The following is a 27,123-nucleotide window of genomic DNA, read 5'->3' as shown; positions in this document are numbered from 1 at the left end:
AACACCGAAAACATGGTGGACTATCTCTCCCTAATTTTCAGCTCTACTATTGGGCTGCCAACATAAGAGCCATGTTACACTGGAAAGTCATACACTCCCCCACTTTAACACCTCCAGCATGGCTATGTATGGAAAACTCTTCTTGTCTTTGTACCTCCCCCTTTTCATTACTCTGTTCCAAACTTCCATATCCTGAGCCTCTCTCGAAGTACACCTCCAATCCTGTAGTGCAATATTCTCTTAAAATTTGGGCACAATTTAGAAGAGTGTTTTCCCTTAAAGATCTGTCAAAGTTGGCTCCTGTTTTTAGAAATCATCAGTTCATACCTTCAACCTCAGACGAAGCTTTTCATGAATGGAGCAGGAGAGGAGTTTGTTTAATTGATGACCTGTTTATTGACAACACGTTTGCATCTTTTTATCAACTTCTGGTTAAGTTCAACATCCCTCGCTCTCATTTTTTTAGATATCTGCAGCTTCGTAGCTTTGTTTTTAAGTCATATCCCTGTTTCCCATCCCATCCACCTGATTCACTATTAGAATCCACTTTGAAAATTAATGTTGGCTCCAGGGGAACAATTGGCAAAATCTACTCCTTGTTAAACACACATGCTTTAGAGCCCTTGACAACACTCAAATCTCACTGGGAAGAAGAACTACACTTGAATATTCCTGACAGTATTTGGAGTGAAGCGTTAGATAATATACATTTCTCATCAATCTGTTTGCGTCATCAGGTTATCCAGTTTAAGATCGTACACCGACTCCACTGGTCCAAAGCTAAACTTTCCAAGTTCGTCCACAATATAGATCCCACATGTGACCGATGTAGCTGTTCCGTAGCCACCCTGTCCCATATGTTCTGGTCCTGTTCCAAGTTAGATCACTTCTGGGAATCTATATTCACTTTTTTCTCTGATGTGCTGCGTACGCCTTTACAACGCTCTGTTTTTTCTGTATTATTTGGTGTTTTACCTGTAAACCTGGACCATAGAGCACAAACCATCATATCCTTTGGGACACTGATTGCCAGGAGACTCATACTGCTCAAATGGAAAGAAAAATACCCTCCAACCTTCAACATGTGGCTGAAAGACCTTCTGCACTTTTTGGTGCTGGAGAAAATTCGATCCTCTATGAAGGGATCGGTGCAGAGGTTCTATCTAACATGGAATCCTATATTAGAGCATCTGAGAGACTTGGATGTCATGGTTGCCAAAAAATGTCTGTGTTGTTTCATGTTGTCTGTTTTGTACTGTTTCCAAAAAACAAAATCAATAAAAAGACTTGGTGCAAAAAAAAAATAACAAGTAGTTATCAGACAGTTGTTTTACTTTCATTCAAATTAATTCAATTAAGTAGGTGTAACTTTGGTGCTGCTGTTAGATCGGCACCGCAAGGTATTCTGGGTTTCATTCCCTCTGCCTGTCTGGACAGATCTGGGTTTAAGTGTAGGTTTTTGACCAAATGTGTTTAGTTGTTTTACTGTGTTTTGTCTAGTTTTTGTCCTGCTATGTTTAATTCTTTCTGCACCATGAGTGAGAGGAGGATGAGCTAATTTAGCATCCCTATTGCTGCATGATGTTGAAAGAACTGAAGTTAAAGTCAGAGTCACAATAAATGAATACATATATAACAGGATACAAATAACTGACAGAAAATATTGGTAACTATTAATTAAGTTTTTATTCAACCTAATTTATTGTGTCTATCCAACTCAATATTTGTTTATACAACTCAAATTTACATATTTAACTAACTTTTCTATTTTCATTTATCCTTTCATTTTTTTCTATACTTTATTTTATTTAACGTCATCACTTCAAGGCTGCTGCAATTTCATTGTATCACCATGTAAAATGTCAACAAAGAATCCTAATTCTGAACTTAATGTTGTATCACTCCAATTCAATTGAATGTTTTTCCATCTTAAATTATAGTACTTCCTGAACCCTTATATGTCTAAGATTGAGGCCATACCATATGGGGCTGACTTGGCCTTGCTCGCTGGGATACGGCCAACATCCAGAAATCTACCAACAGACATTTTTAGCTCTAGTTGTTGAACATTCTATGTTTTGAAGAGGCAGGCTCTTCTAAAAGAAACTAGCAGGAGCCCCAGCGCTGGTCTTTGCTTGGATTTGGTTTAGACTTGTTCAGAGTCAAATGCATGTTTTAAGGGGAGGAGGATTATTTTGTTGTTGCTGTTTTTGTTCCTATTCTTACAATCCACTATATGTCCCGTGTTGAATTCTACTATTAAAATGTGGGAAACAAATGTTTATCAAATCCACATCAATCCAAAAGCCTGGAAGCTGGATGGCCGTGGTCCTCCCTTTGACCTGGACACTGGTTATCATGGCGACCTGCACACTCACCAAGCTGGAACTTAGAAGAAGAAAAAGAGACCAAAATGATTGATAAAGCAGGTTTTCCAGGGAAATCCCACAAAGTGCTTTCCAACCATCTTCAAAGCCACTTTCTGCTTTTTCAAACGCTACTGTGCAACAATTCTTTTGGTTTCTGCTACAAAACCAAAAGAATTGTTGCACCAAAATGTCCAGTTTGAATAGTCTACAGTTTGTTGTGTTTGGTTGCTAGGTAACAGGGTCTTTAATGTCTATGATGTCATGGTGGCTTTCAGAGTTGAACTCCTGAATATGACGGTAAACATTTGGATTGAACAAAAATGGGATTGAAGCTCATGCTAAATCCTGATCTCAATGCTGAAAAAACCTCCTCCTAGATTCTGGTTGTTTGGAGAAGTCCTCCTCTTCCAAGAATTCCTGAAAAAAGCCCTCATTTCTCCTGACCATCTTCAAAGCCACTTTCTGCTTTAGTTTAGTCCAAACTTGCTTTATGCTGACAACATTTACAGCTTGAATCAATCTGAAGAATCCAAGGAAACAAACCAATCTAAGTCTGCATTCATGCCACTTCAGAACCAACAAAGTGTAGCAAATTGATTTTTTTTTATGAACATTCTCAAACCTTCAGTGATTATTTAATTTTGAAATTATTTTATTTTGAGTTAGCACGTTATATATATAAGGCAGATGATGATTTTTATGCCACTCGGCCAACAGTAAAAGAAAACACCAGTAGACTACTGGGTCAGGCTAAACACAGCTGCTGAAGTGGCCGACAGACACCTAAAATGCCAAGGTGGTAGGATGGATAACATGGACTCAGAAATTGCCATGATGTTTATCAGAAATTGTCCAGATCCCAACCTCGCTTGTGTGTTCAAGTGCAAGCCCATAAGTAAATGGTCTCTTACTGATGTGCAAGAGGCAATTGATGAACACCAGAGGGAGTACCAAGCTAAAAGGTCAGTCACAACTTTGCCCAAAGCACATGCCCTCCACGTAGCTACTGCTGTAACAGCCAGCGAGACCCTTGAATGTAACGCAGAGTACACTAGTGTTAACACAGCCAAGTTATCTAATCCCACAAAGTCAAATGAAGCTGTTTCAGAGTCAAGTGCACTGGAGAGAGTTCTTACCATGTTGGAAAGAGTCCTGGAACGGACAAGTCAGCCCACCCCTTCTACTGCTAGGCTGCAACCTGCCCCATTTACCCGCGATGCCCCCTGCCGAGTTTGTGGACACAGCTCACATTCGACACGTACTCACTGTATGAGGGAGAAAAGGTGCTTGGGCTGCTTAGAAGTTGGGCACCAAAGAAAAGACTGTTCAAAGCTTCCCACAGCCCAGTTGAGCAATACTCAGTGTCAGGGAAACTAATGTACTCACACCTTGGAGGGGACAGTGTGAGTGTTAATGATGAAGCCCTCAAACTCGATGATGATGCACAATCTATTTATTCTGAGTGTGTTCAGACCTCACCACCTAACACAACTGTACTGTTCCAAAACATTGCCAGGCTCGGGAAAGCTGACAGCTTATTCTACACAAATGCACAGGTGGAGGATGTGGTCTCCCTTGAAGCTTTGCTTGACACAGGCTCAATGTCATGTACTATGAGTGAAGAAGCCGAACGACTGTTAAGCAGTGCTGGCTCAGTGCCCACATCCCATGACATCTGCCCTGATGTTGTGCTTGTTGGCTGTGGTGGAGTCAAAGTCAAGCCCAAATGCATTTATGACTTAAAGATGGAAGTGTACGGCTGTACCTTTCAGGTCCCAACCCTAGTCGTCCCTGGACAGCGAGACCAGATGATCTTGGGGACGAATGTCATTAAACACCTCCTTAAACACTTTAAACAGAGTCCACAGTTTTGGCAGGTCTTGAATAAGCCAGAGTCAACAGATGTGCCTGAGATAATGCAATTCCTCAACATGTTGTCTGGCATTAACAGGTGGAGAGGTGAAACCATCCCTGATGTTATTGGGACAGCTAGGTTGACCCAATCTGTGACTTTACTACCAAAGCAGGAACATCTCGTGTGGAGCAAGTTGCCAGCCACCTCAGCCATTTCTGAAGGCAGTGCTGTTCTGGTTGAAACGTCAAAAGGATTGGGCCATAAAAATGATGTGATCGTTTGTAGGTCTGTAGCAACCATGAATGGTGAGAGATGGATCCCAGTCAGGGTGCTAAACACGTCCAGCAAAGCAGTCACCCTCCGGCGCAATACGAAGTTGGCAAAGGTGTCAGCCTGCATTGCTGTAGAAGATTTGGATGAGGCCCCCAACTTAAATGCAATTAAGGTGCAAAATCAGATCATGCACAGTGAACCTGCAGACCATGCCCAAGGCCCTGCCCCAACAGATTACCAAGAGGCCTTAAACAAGCTTGGACTCGGAAGCTTGGACATTGATTCCTGTGAGGTGTCCCACTACTGGAAAGGTCAGCTCCTGCAGCTGCTTCAGAAGTATGAAGATGTCTTCTCAAAGACCAAGCTTGACTGTGGGTCAGCTAAGGACATAGTTCATAGGATTCACCTGTCTGACTCCAGACCCTTCAGGCTGCCATACCGCCGCGTTCCACCAGGGCAATACCATAAACTAAGGCAAGTGCTAACGGAGATGGAAGAACTTGAGATCATCCGTAAGTCAAAAAGTGAGTGGGCGTCGCCACTGGTCCTTGTCTGGAAGAAGAATGGAGATCTCAGGATTTGCGTGGATTACCGCTGGTTGAATGCTCGCACAATAAAAGATGCTCATCCTTTACCACACCAAGCAGACTGTCTTGCAGCTTTGGGAGGAAACGCCATATTCTGTGCCATGGACCTTACTTCCGGCTTCTACAATATTGCCATGGCTGAAGAGGACAAGAAGCTAACGGCCTTTACAACGCCTATGGGGCTTTATGAGTTCAACAGACTACCACAAGGACTGTGCAATAGCCCAGCAAGTTTTATGCGCCTCATGATGAACATATTTGGTGACCAGAACTTCCTGACACTCCTCTGCTATCTGGATGATGTGCTGGTCTACGCACCTAATGAGGGAGAGGCCCTGAGAAGACTGGAAATGGTCTTTGGCAGATTAAGAGCCCATGGATTGAAGTTGGCCCCTAAAAAATGTCAGCTGCTAAGAAGGAGTGTTAAATTTCTCGGACATGTTGTGGACAGCAAGGGAGTTTCAACAGACCCCGACAAGGTCAAAGCCATAACGGCGATGACTGTGATTGACCTCATGATGGAGGACGGAATAACACCTTCCCAAAAGAAAATCAAGTCATTCTTAGGCATGGTCATGTACTATCAGCAGTTCATTCAAGGCTGTTCCAGCATAGCCAGACCCCTTTTTGCACTCACAGCTGCTCCAAAGGGACGGAAAGGAAATTCACGTGGCGTTGCTGCTTTCAGAAAGTTACATGCCAATGACTGGAAACAAGAACACAGTGACTCGTTTGAGCGCCTTAAGTCAGCACTTCTGGAATCTGTCATCCTTGCTCACCCTGACTTCAATCGCCCATTCATCCTTTCAACAGATGCCTCAACTGATGGACTGGGTGCAGTGCTGTCACAAGTTCAAGAAGGTGAGACAAAAGCACGACCAGTGGCTTTTGCCAGTAAAGCTCTTACCCGTGCTAAAAGCAAATACCCAGCCCACCGTTTGGAGTTTTTGGCACTCAAGTGGTCAGTTTGCGATAAATTTAGCCACTGGCTGAGAGGGAATCCATTTACAGTATGGACAGATAATAACCCCCTAACATATATCCTCACCAAACCCAAACTTGATGCCTGTGAGCAAAGATGGGTAGCAAAGTTGTCACCTTACAGCTTCAACATCAAGTACATACCAGGCAGTAAGAATGTAGTCGCTGACGCCTTGAGCCAGCAGCCTTTCATCAAAGGCCGTGTCTCTCACAGGCTGACAATGGAGCCCTATGAAGCCCTGTTGGAGGAGTCTCAGCAAGTACAGGAGGACACAGTTCAGGAGCTTTTTAGGGCCAGCGCCAACCATCAAGAGGTCGAGTACTTTCAGTCTTCCCAACATTCAGAGAACATGTCAATGAGTGAAGATGATGTATCTGCTGTCCTGTCAGGGCATGTAGAATGGGAACATGGTCCTGAGCAAAGAGTAATCACCTGGCTCGTTCAAGACCTGGAGCAACTTGTGCCAAGTGGTCAAGTTCCCTTACCTGCGTTTTCCCTCAAAGACCTTCAGGAGGCGCAGCAAAATGACACCACAATAGCTGCTGTTGTCACGTTTGTCATGCGAGGTAGACGTCCATCACGGAGAGAAAAGTGCAGTTTATCTCCTAGAGCCCTGAAACTCATGAAACAGTGGGACAAACTCTAAATACTCGATAGCATCCTGTACAGAGTATGTAAGGACTTGACTACTGGCAGAAAACGACACCAGTATGTAACACCTGTGTCTCTGGTTGGTCAAGTGCTTCAGGGTGTGCATGACAAAGCAGGACACCAAGGCCAAAGTCGGACATTACACTTAGCTAGGCAGCGATTCTTTTGGCTCGGCATGGAGCAAAGTGTGCGCGAGTATGTAAAATGCTGCAAGCGTTGTGTGGTGAGCAAGACCCCTGAGCCTGAGGGGCGAGCTCCCCTTGAGAGCATAAAGACCACAAGTCCTTTAGAACTGGTGTGTCTCGACTTTTGTTTTATCCTTGTATGGCATTGTGTCTGAGTATATTTTATTCTGAAAATTGTACATTTATTGAACTTTTTGGATGAATGTAAACAACCAGTTGGAGTGAGCGGTCTGAGCCGGGAGCTGCACTTGTGATGTCCACTGATGCTATTTTCTTTTGCGCTGTTTTAAAGAATTAAAGACGCAGTGACCAGAGTTGAGTCTCCCCCTCCTCATTGTGCATCGGCGACCGAACTGAACCTGTTACAAAAGCATGTTTCCAGGACGCTGACTTACCAATAGAACTTGGGATTTCCTTTGCAGAATCCTTCTCCGTGTGTTTTCCTTTGTTTTTCTCCCCAAAACCTAAAGCAGAGATTTTTGCTGAGCTGCAGAACAAACGTCTGACTGCTTTAACCGCCGTTGATGGTTTGTTGTGTTTCCCTCTATAGCTGCTATGGTCTTGCTATGGTTGCTAGGTAACGCTGTCTTTGATGATGATGACGTCAGAGTGGCCTCTAGAATGGACTTTTCTTGTGTCACCAGGAGCTGTAACCTTTAGGGCACTAGGACCCAGAAAGAGGTCCAGGCAGTGACGGTGTTCAGTGACGGACTGCGCAGCCGCACTTCCTCCAAACGCCACTATTTGAATAATAAAGTTTATTAAAAAAATAAAGCGGTATCGGACATGAGGCTTAGCGGGAGTCGGAGTCCCTTAGAAGAAAAATTGTAGTATTGGCGAGAAGAAAAGGAGTTTTCTTTACTGAATTTTATTATTGTTTACATTTTTCAATGTCCGTTCTATCTGTAATTTGAAAAACACCCTGTACAACTGCCACAAAGATTGTAAACCAAGCCTGTCTTGTAAATAAAAAAAATGTGATGTCGGCCGCAAAAAATAAAAAAATAAAAAAGAGGATTCGAAATTTAAAAAAAAACAAAAAACAAAAAAAAAAAACGCCACTATTCATCCAGCGCGTGGAGCGCCAGAGTCAAAATGGGCTTAAGGCGCTTTGATAAAGCGCTCTGGAATCCAGCTATGGTGATGTGATGAAGGCTTCAGTTTCTGTCTCTGCTGCATCGACTGTGGGAGCAGAAGTTCATCAAACCTGTCTTCTCTGTTGCCTTAAAATCCTTCCAGTTTTCTTTTTTGCACAAATATACATAGATGATGAAAGTTTTCAAAAGTGACTCAACTCTTTCCACAAAGTCCCAACAAAAACCTGAAATCACCACATTCTGACCTCAATCCAAAGTGACAGAAACATCCCGTTCTTCTTTCTACACTCAGTACCTTTGTAATGTAGAGACAGAAGAACATTTGGAAAATCATTTGATTCAGACTTCTTGATTAAAATGAAATAAATTACACAGAAAAAATCAGCAAATGAGGGAAAGAGAAACATAGGATGAGGCTTAGTGAAGGTTCCTGATATGTCTGATAAGGTTCCAGAAGGACTAATCCATCTGTGATCAGATAGATGAAGGCTTTAGGATGACTACTAATCTCTGAGACAGCTGAACCCAACAGAGAAGAAGATAGTTTGACACAACTGGACAAAGATGTTGGGGAATACTTGGTGTAGTTGAAGATATTTCAACATTTCCATTATAGTTTACTTTAATGATTGAAAAGAACTAAAATGTTGTTTTTTTATTCAGAAACAAGCTGCAGTCTGATTGGAGGAGGTGTGAGTCTGTGATCTGCAGGAGGAGACCAGGAGAAGGAGTTCCTGTCTGCAGACAGAAGAGGACAAACAACATCCAGAACTCACTAAGACTCTACTTTCAGGGATCATTTCTTTAGTCTGGAACTAGAGGATTGTGTTTCTACAGAGGTTGGTCTGGCTGTCCATGATGATGAATGAAGATGTTTCCTTCAGAGCAGGAAGCTGGTGAGAAGATGAGAATCTTCTTCACTGATGAAGACTGTTCAGTGTTTCTGGATGTGACACTGAAGGAGGAAACATTGTCTGAGTGGACTGTTAGTTTGTATTAACATTAAATATTTGTTGTTTCTTTCTATGAAAGCAGAAACCAATAACCAAGTAGAAATGTGTGCTGCAGATGCCATGTTTGCCACTAGAGGGCAGCACAGCAGCTTCAGTCTTTGTCATTGTTGCTGTGTGAGCCTGAAGAAGCTCCAAAGTGAGCTGCAGCTTGGTTCAGACAAACCTCCACATTCACACACAGATGTGATCCTGAAGAAGTCTGAACAGAACATTTCAGGAGAACTCTTCAGTCCAGAACGTTCTGCCTCTTTAGCAGAAAGCAGAACGTTGATCTGATCTGTTGGAAGCCACTCCATCCTGAAGCTGCACTGCTGAGTTCTGTCCACCAGGGGGCAGTGTTACGGCTTTGCCTGCCTTATTATTCTGCTCATCTGTCAGGTTGGGACTTCCAACAAACAAACATTTGACCTTTTCACTTTATAAAAAAGTTTGTTAAACAATTTGGTGACTTTCAGAGTTATAAAAAACATTTTTTATCTTTTATTTCTGTAATTATTGGTCTAAACTTTTCTTCATGAAGGCTGAACTGCAGCTTTCCTCAGGTCTTTCATTTTCTCCATTTTTCCCTCCTTTTCTTGGCTTCCAGCTCACCAGGCATGACCTAGACGGCGCCCTCATGTGGACGGATGAACACATGACAGAGGGGAAGGACGGAGCTGCACAGCAGGGACGAGCAGAGACCTTTGGGTCACGTGGAGTAACAATAAAAACAGTAGAAACTCCAATAAAACCAGGGGGGTATTCCAGGAAGCAGGTTATGCTAGCTCCCATGGCAAGTTTGATGCTAAGGAAATTGATAACCTCAGCTTTCGGTTCCAGAAATGGAGGTATGTTTCAGGGTAGGTCAAGTTGCCATGGCAACTCATGCTCTGAACATAACCTGGTCCGGAGCAGGTTTAGTTGAAGCTTAGTTTGTTTTCAGAGAGGTGAAGCAGCATGGCGTGTCCATTTGAAGATGATTTAGTGGATGAAGAAGCTCAGATAATACTTTTTCCACCGTGAGAGGGTGATAAGACCACATATGGATGTTGGAAAGATAAAGTTTTTTACTTTGATCTAACTTAATTATTTGCTTCAGTTAAGATAAATCATTTTTTGTTAGGTCACCTTAAAAATACCACGTAGTTTTCTGACAATTATTTTCCTTTCATTCAAATTAATTCAATTAAGTAGGTGTAACTTTGGTGCTGCTGTTAGATCGGCACCGCAAGGGATTCTGGGATACCATTCCCTTTGCCTGTCTGGATGGATTTGGGTTTAAGTGTGGCTTTTTGACAAAATGTGTTTAACTGTTTTAGCTGTTTTACTGTGTTTTGCCGAGTTATTTTGTCCTACTGTGCTTATGTCTCTGCACCATAAGTGAGAGTGAAGGAGAGGATGATGAGTTTATATAGCACTCCTACCACTGTGGCTGTAATTACAATGACAGATAATTATTTAATGAATTTATACACTCCGTGCAATTTTTTTCCGTCCTTTTAATTGTTATAAAAATGAGTATATCTGCCGGCTCAAACGTAGACATATGAGAGTTCAAGAATCATATTTAATTAAGATAGAAAAAAGATTAATTGAATTGGAGTAATATGACATTTAGTTGGATAAATATGTAAATATGAGTTTTACAAAAAGTTACTGAGTTTTATAGATGTGAAATGAGGTTGAATAAATTTAACTCAATTACTTGTTAGCAATAGAAGTAATTCATTTAAGTTGGCAAAATTAGATAAGTTATATATGTATATGCGTCACAAGGAAAATGGAAATTAGATCAGAAACTTGTGCGTTTACTTTGTCTGTTCTCTTACTACAAGCAGAAACTCTTTCTTTTTCCTGATGATGCAGCCATATTACTTTTTGATGGACGTATAATCTTCATACGCCGTCATTAAAAGCTCAGACTCCGTCTCACTGAAGTGTCGCGCTCTCTTTTTTTCTCCACGCGTTTCCATGGTGACTCCGTAAATTGGCGATCCACTGAGAACGTCTTTGTGTACCTGTCCCAGGGTTACCAAGTGGAGCGTAATTACGCCAACTCATATCCGGTCTTTTGGAACCGACATACCCAGAGTAAGCAAGTTCAGGCGGATTTCAGCCAGAGTTCAGGCTTAAAGTCAGGCTAGTTTGAACATGCTTCCTGGAATACCCCCCAGTAGAACCAGACTGGAAAAGCTCAAAAAGTTCATAAAACCTCTTGAAAAATGCAAAACTATATGAACTCTGAACACTAATGACAAATAAATGGTAATTAAAAACCTTTATGGATCAGAACCAACAGAAATAACAGGTTGATGCTGGTCAGACGTGCACACACAGGACCCTAGGGGGGTTTGAACACCTGCCCTTTCTGCCTCCTATTCAAAAGTGTCCTCTTTGTTTTGAATGAACATGAATACATTTCTGTTCAGCTGCGTCCACACTGACCGCCTCTCTTTCACCGTGTGGATAATTCTCTGCTCGCCGTCTGTCCACAAATGTGTTCCTGAGCTGGACGCCGCCTGTGGGCGGAGCTTCCAGCTAATGTTTTCAGCCTGATGGCGACATGGAGCGGTGTCTGTGTTTCTGTCATTTCCACTGCATGAAGACACGGATGATGCTGAGAGGTCAGGTTTCTGGATGATGAAGAGTTCTCCAGAATCATGGGGAATCACGTCTCCATGTCTGGATCCTTCAGATTCTCTCCGTTCAGTGATCTTCTCTCCTGATGAGTCTGAAAGACGGACGCTTCCGCCGTCTTTCCGTCTCTCTGAGCGACTTTGAAGGCTTGCTGTCCCATGTTAACCCCAGAGGAAAACTACAAACCAGAATCAAATCAGGGACCTTTTTCTGATGGTCTCCATGGAAACCAGAAAGCTAAAGTTCAGGAGATGATCAGGCTGTCTTTCCATCAGCAGCAGCTCTCTGTCTGGCCGCCAGCTCTCCTCCTGGAGCCGCATAGCCAGATCAATGCTCCAGCTCCATGGGCCCTGCAGCAGACTGAAGGGTGAAGCCGCCTTTGGCCAACAGCAGGCAGGACGCTTCCTGAAACCCCGCTGCCCCCAAAGGGAACCAGCAGGTGAAGAGAATGAATGGAAGTTCAGGAGAACCATGGATCCATTCACTAGATTGATGTGTTTTCTACACGCTGTCACTCAAACCGTCACGCTGCTGCCAGACCTTCACGCCGCCCACCGCTCAAATGGCGCCGCAGGACCTCAGATGGCGTCTGGACCACTGACTTAACATTGAAAGTGGCCACGCCCACTGCTCAAATGGCGCCGCAGGACCTCAGATGGCGTCTGGACCATTGACTTAACATTGAACGTGGCCACGCCCACCGCTCAAATGGCGCCGCAGGACCTCAGATGGCGTCTGGACCATAGACTTAACATTGAAAGTGGCCACGCCCACCGCTCAAATGGCGCCGCAGGACCTCAGATGGCGTCTGGACCATAGACTTAACATTGAAAGTGGCCACGCCCACCGCTCAAATGGCGCCGCATGTCCTCAGATGGCGTCTGGACCATTGACTTAGCATTGAAAGTGGCCACGCCCACCGCTCAAATGGCGCCGCAGGACCTCAGATGGCGTCTGTACCATTGTCTTAACATTGGGAGTGGCCACGCCCACCGCGTGAATCCCGTTGGGTGTGAAGCAGCTTTCCAGATGAATCCAAAAGTGTCTCCAACCCCCCAGTTTGGTATCAAACCATTTTCTTCTGAGCTGCAGCTCGTGTCTTTGCAGCTCCGCTCGGACTCAGAGCCTCCAGACGTTCAGGTTTCAGAAAAACGCTCTAAATGAGTCCAGGAGTCACTTTGGACTTTAGCCAGACGTCTGAATTCAACACAGAGCAGATCCTGCAGGGACAGGAAGCTGCTACTAAGTACAGAATCAAACAGCAGGGGATTTTCAAAATAAAGGAAGAGTATTTGTGGTGAGGTCACAGCTTCCTCATTCCAGGGGCCTGTTTCAGAAAGGAGGTTAAGTGTAAACTCTGAGTGCATTAACCCTGAAATCAGGGAAACCCTGGGTTTTCCGTTTCAGAATGAGAAGTTTGTTAAACCAGAGAAAGCAGAGTAAGTCAAACCCGTTTCTGAAAGAGAGGTAACTTCTACTCGGAGTCAGTATCCATGGTTACTTATGCTGTGAACCTAACCTTGTCGGGAGCAGGTTTTATTCTCTAAACCAGTGTTTTTCAACCTTTTTTGAGCCACGGCACACTTTAACCTTGACAAAAATCCCGCGGCACACCAGCATCCCAAAAAAAAAAAAAAACAGATTCATGGTCTGTATTGATCGACAGCCCCCCCCCCGCAATCTCACGTGCATTTTTGTGATAATTGTGGCCGGAAAAGCAGGAAGTTGCGGCTGTTTTTTCTAAGAGATGAAATGAAAGTTAAATTAGAAAATTTAGAAACTGTTTGTTTGTTGTGGTTTCAAGGCGTTTCGCAAGGACAACTCATTGTGCGCTGGGACACTGCGCTGGGACACCTTTAAGCCAATGCATCATGGGAGATGTAGTGTGAAAACTGCCGAAAACTTGCAGAAAGACTCGCGTCTCTGAGCTTCATTGTATTGTCCACTTGTTTCACGGTCTGACACCGGACTCTGTGGAAAGCTACACCGCTAAAGAAGAGCTTTAGCTGGTATTTTTGTTAGAACTGAGCGACTTTATCAGCAGAATTAAGAACAAGGAAGTGAAGACTTTAAGCACTTCTGATTGGTCAGACTGATGACATGTGATTAAACCTTCAAGAATGATTGGTGGAGACAGTTAAAGGGACGGGACTTTTCCGCAAACTGTCATAGCTGCAGGTAAATCGCGGTACCGTGATTCTTATCAAAATGTCTTTAATAGAATTAAATAAACACAAAGAAAAAGTAATTTTAAGATCTTTTATATTCCTAACTACTCAGTGTTTTATCAGAGCCTGTTTGGATGAACAAAGAGCTGATATCCTGGAGATGGGAAATGTTTTTAGATCAGTGAATGATTAATGAGGGCAATTTCCCACGGCACACTTGACCATCTCCCACGGCACACTAGTGTGCCGCGGCACACTGGTTGAAAAACACTGCTCTAAACTCAAAGTTTCTGCCGGTCCCCTCCCCTTTTTAAAGACGAAGCGGTATGTTTCGCTTTAACCTTCATTGCCCACATGTCTGTCACACAGAGACGGTCTAAGTGACAAGAATGGCTTGTCCTTTTTTGGAGGACCCAATAGACGAGGAGGCTGCATTAATTCATAGAGAATTATATTTACGTCGTACGAGGATTTTGAGATGACTCGTTTTTTTGTCATTTCCCCATACGTTTTTGTTTGAGCTTTACCGTTTTTCGTTGCAGTCAATTACATATATACAATGAAAACAACATTAGATATTGCTATGTAGATGTTTCATATGTCAAATATTGTCAACAAAGCCTACATCCATGACATGCTCAAATTTACCTGATTGATTTATGTTTTTATACTTCATTTTTAGCTGCTGCCATGTTCTTTTAATTCCTGCAGGATTGCATCTACATGAAAATGAAATCAGGGACATTGAATTAGATTAATGTAACAATTACTTTTTGGAAACACAATTTTCTAGCACTGCTTACTTTCTTAATCCCACATACACCTATACCACTTGATCAATACAAGGGTAGTGTTGCAGTGTGTGTGTGCTGAGCGGGGTGCGATCCACGAGAGAGAAGGGGAGGGGCGATTGCAGGTGCAGATGGGGGGGGGGGGGGGTGAGCACGGAGCAGAGGTGTGTGCGTGGAATATATTGTGTGTTCGGAGGACGGAGCACTTAGTTAAATAAAGAGAAGGTGTTATTCCCAGAATAACTGTTTTGGAGTCATTCTTTATCCGCTCTGGAGGTTGAGGGTTTCGAACGGGAAGTGAACCCCGAAGGAGAATTCCCTTCGGCCCTGAAGGAAATCTCCCCTGCGCTTCTGACCACGGTCGGAAAGACGAGAGAAAAAGAAAGGAGAAGTCTTCGCGCAGCGAAAGGTTCAACAGTAGACAAAAGTTCACTTTTAAAAACACAATTGCATGTATTAATATTAAACTGACCAACGTTTGCAAGAGGGGAAGGTTAACAAAAAAAGTCCTCTAAACATTACCGACGTTAAATGTATTTTTCCCCAGATTGGTTCTGTACACTATGCAGCATTTCATGCATTTACACCAGGAATAACACTTCAAAAGTACACCTAAATATCCCCATTTTTTATTTCACACCGTACGCTATTTAAAAAGTTATTACAGTCAATATTTTATAACATTATTTAAATGCAAACTTAGGCATTAACTTGAGCAGCTATGTTTTCCACGCTAACTGTCTCTGTTTTGCAGATGCAGCGGTGTTGCTTTTCTTCTGGAATATGTGCTCATATTCACTGTAACTCTGCAGCAGCACGTCAAGTTCAGCTGGCGAAAAATACGCAGACCTCTTTTTTTCACGGTTGCCATGGTGACTCGTGATATCTGCGCTACATTGATAATGGCTTCTTATAGACGCGGTGCACACGCTCACCTCCGAATCAGTCCACTCAGAGTTGATTGATCTAACTCCGATCAGCTTCTCTGAAACAGAAAACTCAGAGTTGTTAATCTCTCAATTGACCAACTCAGAGTTCAAGTTCAACCTCAGAGTTGGTTAAACCTCCTTTCTGAAACAGGCCCCAGGTCTGACACTAAATGTTTCTGTTGAACAGAATGTTTTCTGATTGGTTTAGCCTTCTTTCAACTCTGGATCCTTCAGGTTCTCCGTCTTTCTGGATCCAAATCCTTCCAGTCACAACAACTTCCTGTTTAGAGGATCAGATGCAGAAGAGAATCCAACATAAACAACAACATTACAATGTAGACCTGAAAACAGAGACTTCTACTGACTGAAAACAACAGAAATGAAGACATGTGGATGATTGACAGGAACCTGGAGTGACTGACAGACAGAACACCACCAGAACCACTGAAGAACGGACCTGCAGAATCCTCACAACAGGAGGACATTCAACTCAACTCAACTCAACTTTATTTATAAAGCACTTTAAACAGAACAAGGTTCACCAAAGTGCTGAACAACACAAAAATTAATAAAAGCACATGAAAATATAAAGCATAAAACACATAAAATAGGTCCGGATTCCAACTCAGTTAAAAGCCAAAGTGAAAAAATATGTTTTAAGAGCAGGTTTAAAAATACCAAGTGAGTCTATCTGTCTGAGGTACAGGGGCAATTCGTTCCAGATTCTTGGTCCGAAGACGGAGAAGGCTCGGTCACCTCTCAGTTTTCTACTGGTCTTCGAGATGACCAGCTGTGTCTGATTTGTTGACCTAAGGGAGCGGGGGGGAGTGTACACCTGAATCAGGTCAGACAGATATTTTGGAGCGAGTCCATGGAGACATTTAAAAACAAATAGGAGAATTTTAAAATCAGTGCGTAAGCAAACTGGGAGCCAATGAAGAGATGCTAAAATGGGAGTGATATGTTCTTGTTTCCGTGTAACAGTTAGAAGACGGGCAGCAGCATTTTGGACTAACTGCAAACGAGCAAGTAATTTCTGAGAAAGCCCAACATAGAGAGCATTACTGTAGTCCAAACGTGTTGAAATAAAAATTCATTCTCATTCATTCTCAGTCAAACTGTTGCATTCTGGGAAGGAAAGCTGGAAGACAGGGCTGCTCAATCCTGGTCCTGGAGATCTACCAACCTGCCTGTTTTCCAGATCTCCAAGCCCTGCTAGCTGCTGATTGGCTCAGTCAGATGTCTCCAGATTGTGACTGGATGAACACACCTGGTCCAGGTGATCAGCAGGAAGGAGTGCAGGGAGAGCTGGAGAACAGGCAGGTAGTAGATCTCCAGGAGCAGGAAGGAGCAGCCCTGCTGTAGGACGTCTGTGTTTCCAACATCTGGATTCAACTGGATTCCTGTTGATTCTGCCTGCAGCACATTGTGCACATCGACATCAAGAGCCTCCAGTGTTTGATTCTTCCAAGTCTGGGATCAAGTGAACAAACTCATGTTGACTAGAGTTTGCTGACATCCAAATGACAATTGGATGACTTTCAGCTCCAGGGATCAGAAAGGAGTCGTTGTCTCCAGGTGACTTCATCTCTGGTCATCTGCTTTCAAGGAGCAAAAAGTCTTTTCCCACTTTGAGCCCCGCCCCTCTGGAATCCTGACCCTGATGCTGGTGGTCTCTCTGCAGCTGCTTCTGGATCCTGGGCCTTTAGCCTCCTTCAGCTCATGGTTCCTCTGTCAGTCTCTTCTCCTCAGAGGCCTGTCAGCACATTCAGATCAGCTCAGATCCATCCAGACCTCTGCAGGAGCAGACACATGGAAAACATCCTCCATCACCTGGAACACCACCAGCAGCCGTGGAGCCGCTCCACTCTGTCGCCGTGGCGGCAGAGGCCAGAGGCCACTTTCAGTGTGAGGTCAAAGGTCAGTCGTGATGTGAGCAGCGCCGCCACACTGTCACTTCCATGTAGACATGTGTGTTGTTGTCATGTGTTGTTGTCGTCCAGCTGAACAAGCTCTTGGTGGTGTTGTTGGTGGAAATGACAGTTTGAAGTCCAACACGTCTGGACTAAACCAAACTTCTTCACAGCAGATTTGACCTTCAGCTGTTTCACATTACAAGTTCAATCTGCTTCCAATCTGCAACCAGTAGAGGGCGCTAAGCGGGAAAAGCTTCACTGTTTGCCCAGAAGAAAAAGCCTCACCAAGCCTTCATGAAGTTCAGACTCCGTGCACGGTGGAGCAGTGGTTATCGCTCTCAGTGAGAAGGTTCAAATCCCAGCTGTGACCTTTCTGTGTGGAGTTTGTCTGTTCATTCCACCCGTGTTTCCTCCCACACGCCAAAAACATGCTTCATACGTTGATGGTTCCTCTGAATGCCCCTAGGTGTGTCTGTGTGTGTGCGTGCGCGTGCGTGTGTGTGTGTGTGTGTGCGTGTGCGTGCGGGTGTGTGTGTGTGTGTGGGGGGGGGGGTAACCTTCATCCAACAGAGGCAGCTCAGACTCAGAGGTTCAGAAAATGGATGGATGGATGGAGGAATGTTGGTCTTCAACTGTTTGACTTTTTCATTCTGAAATAGTCTTCTTTAGGTCTAGTCAGAGAAATATGGGAATTCTTTTTATCATATTTGCTGCTTCATTTGATTGACAGCCCCTGCTGAACACAATTGAAGTTTTTCAATGAGTTGAGAAAAATGATTGAAGTTTGAACAAAACCAAAAACAATGTTTCTGTGACTTTCAAATCTCTGTCAGAATCAAACACTAGAACTTTGGTTCAACAAGATCTTTTCATTTCATACAACAAAAGGTCACGTTAACACAACTAATCCTTTTTGTTGACTTGAATTCAACTTTTAAGATCTTTAACTCCTGTTTTTAGTTTAAAACTTTATGTTTTGTTTTTCAATGCAGAATTCATATATTGGAACTTTGGCGAGGTCGCAGCATCATCAACCAATCAGGGACTCAGCTTTGGGCCTGTGACATTACCAGTGACTGGATCAGCGGGTAGAATACAATCCAATATGGTGGATCCATCCGACAGTTCTCCTCCTCAACTTCCATTCATCCACAAGCGGCTTTACCAACATCGCAGAGCCAACCCAGGTGGACCTGAGTCTGCAGTGCATCTCCACCTGAAGGCCACTAACCACTCATTAGATAACAGTGAAGTCCAAATTCTAGCCAGAGAGAAAGGATGGTTTGAGCGAGGAGTGAAAGAAGCCATCTTTGTCAAGAAGGATAAACCTCTTAATAAGAATGGTGGTCTCAGGTTTATTCTTCCATCCATCTATGGCAGTGTTCTGAAACCCAAACAAACAGAACCAGTTCCTCCTGGGTCGTTAACAGCTGAAATAGATCACCAGTTTGGGGAGGGAGTCCCCAAACCCCAGCTGAGGACAAAGGACTGTTAACGACCCAAAACCATGTAGGTTAAGTTGACAAAACCATCCATCAGGTCTGACTCCTCCCCCATGAGCGCATATATACCAGCTCTTTTATTGCAGAATTGACTAAGCCTTTTGGATGAAAGATGAAACGTATTCAACTTAAAAAAAAGCCTTTAAACCTACAACTTTGATGGTTCCATCCATTTTCTTGACCCACTTTTTCCAGAGCCGTCCGGATACTTTTGGGTGAAGGCGGGTACATCCTGTCACAGGACCCATGGGGCAATCAGGCTCCTTACAGCGGCCCCTGGGAGGTGAGCTGGCGTTCAGACAGAGCCACTGCTGGGGTCTCCACAACTTGATGATATTTTTCTTAATTTCATGGAGGCAATAACAAAAATATCCTCTAATTTTCACTTGTTTTCATAATTTTTTTTATTTTTAGTCTCTGAATGATCACATGATCCAGATATGGAGATGTAATTCTGATGCTTTTGTAGAACTCTTCAACTAACCTGATTCTGATTCTGGACATAAACACTCACTCTCTGTGGAGACAGGAAACACTGCATGAGTGCTTCTGTGAGGAAGTTACATGTTGTGTTCAGATAAATGCAAGAGATAAGAACAGACAAGTTCTGATAAAGACAGAAAAACCACAATGTGTGTTAACTAAATGCAGTGGATTATTAATATATATGGCAGAGGTTTGACACCACATGACACACAGTGGAGCCTTGTTACCCCTGATGTTGTTGAGGCTCAAAAAGCATCAATCAAACAACTAGGAAACATGTAGAATGACTCCATTGCTGTTTTCTTTTTTTCAAATGTTTGCTTTCTTTCATACAAAAAAATATTCCATTTGATTTTCATTTTACTTTTCTGGGTCTAAAACTGTGTTGCTTTCAAGAAAGAAGATTTTTCTGTTAGTTTTGCTTCAGAGCTGTAAACACATTATAGAAATCTAGAAGGTTTATTTTCACTTGTGGTTCAGTTTGATCTGCAGAAATGTCAGCCTGAAAGAGAGCTGAGTCTCTGTCATCAATGTGGAAAACATTTTCATCTGTGACAAGTTCCAAAGTCGTAGTCCTTAAAAAACATGGATGTTAGTCACAAAAACAACAAGTGGTCTGATGAAAAAGAGTTGTAATTTACAAATGGTTTATTTCAAGCAATCAAAACAAGGAAATACTAAAGAAGACAAAGAAATGTACGTCTATACATTTATAGATATTAACTTTGAGTGATTCATTTTGACCTGATGGGAAAAAATATAAAGTAAAAAGGATACACAAACACACACACCCACACACATACACGCACACCATTTCCTGCATCTAACTATTATACTTAGAAACTTTGCAGGTGAAGCCAGATCTGAACAAATAAAACTACTGCAGCTGAAATATTTAAAAAGAAATAAAGAAAAAATCATAGAGAAGAAAATAACAAATGTAAAAACAGTTTTCTGAATCTCTTCTTCACAGGACATCTTCATCACCAGCAACAGTTCTTCTCCCTGTAGAAGCAGAATTTAGAAGATCAAGCAGCTTTTTTTATTTCTAAAAGTGTAAATAATGTTTAAGATCATCAACTTCATTGGTTTTCATGAGCTGAGAGAAACAGGAAATGACATCATCCACATCAGCAGATGATGAAGAGTAATAGAGTGACAGTACTTGTTCTAGTTCTCTGGTCCTCGTTCCCTTTGGTTCTCCTCCTGGACATGTAGACCAGAGCAGCAACCACACCCAGAAACATCAACACCACCTTCATCACGGCTCCAACGATGATGATGAAATTATGACCAGAAAGATCTGCAGACAAACATTTACCAGCATCAACTAAAATATTTGTAAATGGCTTTGACTTTCACAATTTGTCTTTGTTGTTCAAAATAATAAAAACAGTTTTACCAGAAAAGTCCAGAACATAGACAGCATCTGTCTTCACCTCCTCATCCTCCACAAACTGACAGATGAATGTTTGGTTGTTTCCTCTCTGATGTTTCACAGTCAGAACAGAAACACAGTCCAACCCAACACCGTCACCAGACAGCTGAGATCCCGTCTCATTCATCCAGATGATGCTGTTCTGTCTGCAGGGAATAGTTGGATCAAATCTACTCAGTGAACACTGGAATGTGACACTTCCACTTCCTCTGGGAGGAACGTCTGCTGGATCTTTAGAAACTGAAGGAAAACAGAAACAGAAATGTTTCTCTGTTAGACGTTTTTACATGATGAAGTCACTGCTTGTCATTTTCTGACAACTTTCAACTAACAATATTATGGAAATAATATAAAACTTTATAAAATGAACCTAAAGAAATCTTTTCTGCATGAAGCTGAAACTTTGTTGTCGCTCTTTCTTCGTCTTTCCAGTCCTGATTCTCCGGGTCTGTCTGGTCTAACTCCTATAATTCTGTTAGAAAAGCCCAGAAGCTCTGGATTTGTGAGATAAATCTCCCCTCATCTGAGATGAAAACTGGTTCTGACTCTGAACATAGATAACGGACTAATCTCTGATCTATTATAGAATCTGGAGATTTAGATTAAAAAACTCCAAATGTCAGAGTCTCTTCAGGGTTTGAGCTGTTTTGGATCAGATCAGAATGTTGACAATCATGAAGTCACATTATTATTCATGTCAGAATACTCACTGCTCAAAATATTAAGATACGCCTCAAACGTATTCTTGTTCCTGAGCCGACAGAGATATCGACCAGCATCTTCATCAGTGATGTTTGTGATGAGCAGAGAGCAGTCGCTGCTCACATTCAGCCTGGAAGCTCTAGCTGAACTCTGGACAACACTTCCATTGTGTACTTCTGGTCTCAGTGCTTCATCTGGATCTTCCTGGTTCAGCCAGGTAACATCAGAGCACGAGGAAGAGGAGGATGTAGTTCTACAAGATAAAAGGACGTCATCTCCAGCTCTGTGATACAGATGTTTAGTTTGTTCACTGATGTCTGCAGGAGAGAAAAGAACAAAAAGTTGAACCTTTAACACAACAGACACTAACAAAATCACTGAAGAAATGAAATAAGATAATAATAAAATACGTATCTGTAGAGTTTTGTTTTAAACGTGATTTCATTAAATGATAAAATAAATTATTTTTAAAAACATTCATTTTTTCATAACTGACAAAGTTTGGCTTTTTTGACAATTTAAAAAGTGACATTAATTCAATATAGTGTTGTAATATGAAATTATAATCTATCCTTAATTTTATTAATACAGTCTTTCTGTCTTTGTTAGATGTTGATCCGTCAGAAATGTTTAGTTCAGGGTTTGATTTCCTCTTCAGTGATGAATAAAGATAAAACTGAAAATCAAGACTTTGCTTCTATTTTGTGACATTAAACCATTTAAAGAGACACAAAGTTTTCAGTTTTCGTCAAGGAAGTTTATTTCCTCTTTCTTCATTCTAACGTGACCATAATGAGTCAAAACGTGCTTTTAACTGTAAAAAGGTAAAAGTTCTTTGAAGTTTCTCAGCAAAAATGGACTTTAAACTATCAACCATGGCTGACAAAGACTGACAGAACAAGAATGAAAAAACATTTTAAGTTTACAGGATTGTCTTGAGAGAACAGCTCATGAAAAACCTCACTGTTCTCTGAGTTTTGAAAAACTTCTTTATAGATTTCTCAAGAGTCTTGTCTGTCATCTTCTTTCCACCATCAGAGGTGAAAAACTTCTTCCAAAGCCTCACAGCAAGTGATCAAGTAGAACCTGGAGAGCTCACAGCCCCCCTGAACCTGTATAAGCCATAATTCAGCTGCAGACCTCCTGACGCTGGTCTTTCTAGCATCCGTCAGTCTTTCAAACAGCAGCAGAACAACCAACAAGCACCACTCTGATTACTGACTCACAACACTGTTAAAACAACAAAGTCCAGACTCACACAAGAACACAACTGACACTGCAGACATCTGCAGAAAATGACAAATGGAAAAAACAACAACAACAAATGAACAATCCACTCCCCACATCTCCCTTTGGTTAAATCCACACAATCATCATTATATCTAAACCAACAATCCAATCTAGAGAATCAAAATTAACTTTTGTAAACAAACTTATTCCAGAATTGTTAGATTTTGCTCTGATGCTGAGTTTTTTGTTGTTGTTTCTTTATTGTTGACCAAATAAAGCAGAAACTCTTGAAAGTCACATGTTCCTCTAAAACCGTTGAGCTGTTGTAATTTCATTTATGCTTTTCTAAAATCAACTCCATACAAGTTCTGTTATTAAAGTACAAAACCTGCTTTATAGAGAAGTGTTTTACTTAATTCAACTGCTCATAATTGTAATAAAATCTGTTTCAACAGATATTCTTTTATTTTTAATCTATCATTTCTTTTGTGATGATTACTTTAAATGACTGAATATATATATAATGATTATCAATATAATCAATCAATATATAACAACCAACATTAATGGGTTACTGTTCAAAGTTTAGGTTTTTACTTCACTTTATTTTCCTGAGAGTTTGGTAAAAATAACTTTAAATTCTAAAGTTCAAAATGTACATTTTTGATTAACATTGAAAGTGTTTTAAAAGGATCCACAGTCATGTTGTGTAAATGTTTGTTTGTTTTTTATTCCAAAAATCCTGACAGAGCAAAAATTCCCAGAATTCACTGAAAAGACCAGAAAGTGTTTTGGTTTCTAAACTGTTGAAAATAGGATTTGATAGAACCCAAAAGTAAAGTTAAATCTTTCCAAATGTCTCACCTGTGAGAACGTAGACGGCATCTATCTTCACTTCATCATCCTCAACAAACTGGCAGCTGAATCTTTTGGAGTTTCCACTCTGATGTTTCACAGTCAGAACAGAATCACAGTTTGTTTGGTTTTTCACCTCAAACTCTGGATTTCTACCAGACAGTTGAGATCCGGTCTCATTCATCCAGATGATGCGGCTGTTATCACAGGAATAAGATGCATCAGAACCTTTGAATGAGCATGTTAGGTCCACTCTTCCATGAACATCTGAAGGAGAGGAAGAGACTAAAGGAAAACAAAAACAGAATCAAGTTTTCAGTAGATTACTTTTGTCCTTCATTGTCCTTCAAATGTCAATCTAACACTTTTTTAATGTCTGACACTAAATCATTAAAACTAATCTGAAGTTAGCAAGTTCAACAAAACAGGAAACTGTCAAACACTCAGTCCACCTGATTAATCAGTGATCATGAGAGACAATTATATCTGCTGTTCATGGATTCATCAATTCAACCTATTTGCTATATAAAAGAATGAAATGCAATGATATTTTTTTCTCATGAGCCGACTCTCTCACATCTCTCATACTAAATGTGCTTTTTTCAGCTTTTTCCAACTGAAATGATTACATGAGTTCTCATGTCAGAGTCTCTTCAGGGTTTTTGGTTTTTTTGGATCAGTTCAGAATGTAGACATTCATAGAGTCACAGAATAGTTCAAGTCAGAATACTCACTGCTCAAAACATGAAGATACGAAACCCAGAGATTTTCGTCACTTAATCCATACATTTCTGCGACCAAAGGGTATAATCTGTACCAACAGGAGTATGTACCAGCGTCAGCATCTGTGATGTTTCTGATGTGCAGAGAGCAGTCATCTCCATTGCAGTTGTTCATTTCTAAACCAAGTTTTTCACGTCTCTTGATATACAAGGATCCAAAACACCGTAAAGTGACGTCCTCTCCAACTCTTTTATAGAATATCTGCTCCGTAACATGGGGACCTACAGGAGAAACAACTACAAGAAGCAGAAAATTACAATCAGAATCACAAACAGAATCATTGATAAAATCGTCAGGTTTATTAAATACAGAGCAGAAATCTACAGTCTGCAAACACACATCTTTACTTCTTTACTTTCCTCTAATCTTTTCCTCATTCACGTCTTTAACTCTGACATTTTCTGAATAGAATAGTTAATTCCGATAAAGTACTTATTTTTTCCCTTTAATCTAAACCATGAATGAAGAGAAAGTAAATTCTTTAGAGCTAAAATCTGAGGTCAGTTGATTACTGAAATATGTAGCATTATCATTAGTGTCCTTACAAGTCTTTCTCTTATTCTCTTCCTCAGTTATTGTTTTATTCAAGAAAACTGGTTATGTGCATCTTTATTACCATTTAGTGCATTTTTGCTCCTAAAAAAGTAAAAGTCATTTTAGTTTAAGGAAGTTAGTTCAGTTTTAGCAAATGTTTCCACTTTTTGACATTTCTTCACTCTGTTAATTCTTCACCATCTTCACAGCTTCAGCTGTCAGCATTCAAATATTATTTTTGCATAAAATTGAACTTTAAAGCTGAATTTGCATTTTTTATAAGAAAATCTGTTAACAAAACAAATTACACCAACATTGTTTTTACTTCCTAAGGAATCTTCAAATTAAAACATATTTTTATCAAAAACAAAATGCAATCATCTTTATCTTTTTAATAACCTACTTTTACAAAACACATCTTTTTAAACATAAAAAAGATGTAATATATAGAATGGACTGACAATATAAGGTAAACAACAGTTTTAAAGTTAAAGTAGGACATGTTTTTACCTCCAAACTGAAGCATGAAAATAAAGATGAATTCCAGAAGTAGAGTCATTCTTATTTTGTTGGTCTCTCACTGTAAATGTTCATTTCCTTTGACGATGACTAAATAGAAAAGACAGTCTTGGCTCCTCCCACTCAATATTTTAGTGTCAGTACATGTGTGTGATGTCAGAGTGAAAGGATGAATCACAGATTAAAAATTACACAAAATTAAGTTTCTGAAGGTCAAAATTAAACACAAGAAGACATTTGATGTTATTACATTTGAAGATAAAGCTCAAACGTTTATTAGTTTAGTATTATAAAACGGATGTCTATCTTTTTCCTCCCAGAAGTGTCCTAAAGAGGAAATCCTGTTTGTTCATTTCCTGTACTCACTACATGATTCTTAATCTGCTCTGTAATGAACTTTTTCTACATCACTTTTGCTCAGAAACTGTCTGGTTTTGATCTTTTGTAACAAACGATGTTTCATCAAAGCAGCAACTGAATCGACTGTTATTACAAGAACCAGTCCGTCTTCTTTTACTGCAACTGGTCCAGTCTGGTGAAGGAAGAAGCCTGCTTTAAAAATGTGATTAGATCTGATCACAGCTGGACTCAGTCTGCAGACGCTAACGTCACTGTTTGCTGGGAGCGAAACATTTTATTTTTTCCTAGGTGGGGGCCTTGCAAAAAAATAATTAAGACGCACTGAATTAAAGAAACACACAGGAGGGAATAGGATCACAAATAAAAAGAGGCTAAAAGTGTCTTGATGTTTATCATTATAACTTTAACACATAGATGTTTGTTTATCCGAAGGACTCAATCTGTCCACACACACTTATCCACACTCGCACAGGCAGGGCTGCCTTTTATGACCGGTTCTAATTATAGTTTTTATGGACAGAATTTCTAGGCGCAGCTAGGGGCTGGAGGGGGCTGGTTCTGCGGCCCACAGGATTTCCTCCCTGCTCTTTGCAGGCAGATGATTTTGTCCTGTTGGCTTCCTCCAGCTGAGACCTCCAGTGTGCATTGAAGCAGTTTGCGGCCGAATGTGAAGTGGCTGGGATGAGACTGAGCACCGCTAAATCTGAGGCCATGGTTCTCAACCGGAGAGTGGTAGTTTGCCACCTCTCTGTAGGTGGAGTGTCCCTGCCCCAGGTGGAGGAGTTTAAATATGTAGGGGTCTTGTTCACGGATCGGAGCAGCTATTAGTTATAAGGTCGCTGTATCGGTCCATTGTGGTAAAAAGAGTACGGTGGCCCTGAAGTGCAAAGCATTCAACAAATCACTCGATACAAAAACATTTTTAAGATCACAACAACTAAAAAAAACAACAAATGGTAAAAAGCAGCATTACATTTTAGAAAACAAAACAAAATTTCAGAAACCAAAACTTAAAAAACAAAAATGAAAAAAAAAAACATTTCAGAAAACAAAATTAATTTCCAGAAAAAAATTGAAATATTAAAAAATGAAAAACATTTCAGAACACAGAATTAATTTCCAGAAAACAAAACTCTTTCTCTTTCGGCTTTTCCCATCAGGGGTCGCCACAGCGAATCATCGTTTTCCACCTCACTCTGTCATGGACATCTTCTACCCTAACATTAGCCAACTTCATGTCCTCTGTTAAGACATCCATATATCTCCTCTTTGGCCGTCCTCT

The 27,123-nt window shown here is 41.3% G+C and overlaps 2 protein-coding genes and 1 non-coding gene across 3 annotated transcripts in view; 1 reads left to right on the top strand and 2 right to left on the bottom strand.

Moving 5' to 3' along the window:
* The window catches only part of LOC144981373 (protein NLRC3-like), a 210,696-nt gene that overhangs the window by 149,933 nt on the left and 33,640 nt on the right, over positions 1-27,123 (bottom strand). The gene's annotated exons all lie outside the window — the stretch shown is intronic.
* Positions 8,777-8,982, top strand: LOC144990718 (small nucleolar RNA U3). The gene has a single exon (XR_013654676.1). It is a non-coding gene; the product is annotated as a small nucleolar RNA U3 (small nucleolar RNA).
* On the bottom strand, positions 20,208-23,922 carry LOC144987915 (uncharacterized). Its single transcript, XM_078937715.1, has 5 exons — positions 23,655-23,922; positions 21,569-21,877; positions 20,823-21,098; positions 20,586-20,723; positions 20,208-20,425 (listed from the first exon to the last, which is right to left on the bottom strand). The coding sequence occupies exons 1-5, from the start codon at positions 23,827-23,829 to the stop codon at positions 20,388-20,390; spliced, it is 936 nt and encodes a 311-aa protein (XP_078793841.1). The 5' UTR covers positions 23,830-23,922; the 3' UTR covers positions 20,208-20,387.

Source organism: Oryzias latipes, chromosome 2 (genome assembly GCF_053564925.1).
Source record: "Oryzias latipes strain Hd-rR chromosome 2, Olatipes_Hd-rR_3.1".
Classification (NCBI taxonomy): domain Eukaryota; kingdom Metazoa; phylum Chordata; class Actinopteri; order Beloniformes; family Adrianichthyidae; genus Oryzias; species Oryzias latipes.
The sequence above is the reverse complement of the archived record's forward strand: the minus strand, read 5'-3'. Positions and strand labels throughout refer to the sequence as shown.

Coding starts and splice junctions, on each gene's coding strand:
- LOC144987915 (XM_078937715.1), bottom strand. CDS start 23,829: ATGAATGAGACCGGATCTCAACTGTCTGGTAGAAATCCAGAGTTTGAG. Junction 21,878..23,654: donor TGCCGTCTACGTTCTCACAG/GTGAGACATTTG, acceptor TCTCTCCTGCAG/ACATCAGTGAACAAACTAAA. Junction 20,426..20,585: donor GGACCAGAGAACTAGAACAA/GTACTGTCACTC, acceptor CTGCTTCTACAG/GGAGAAGAACTGTTGCTGGT.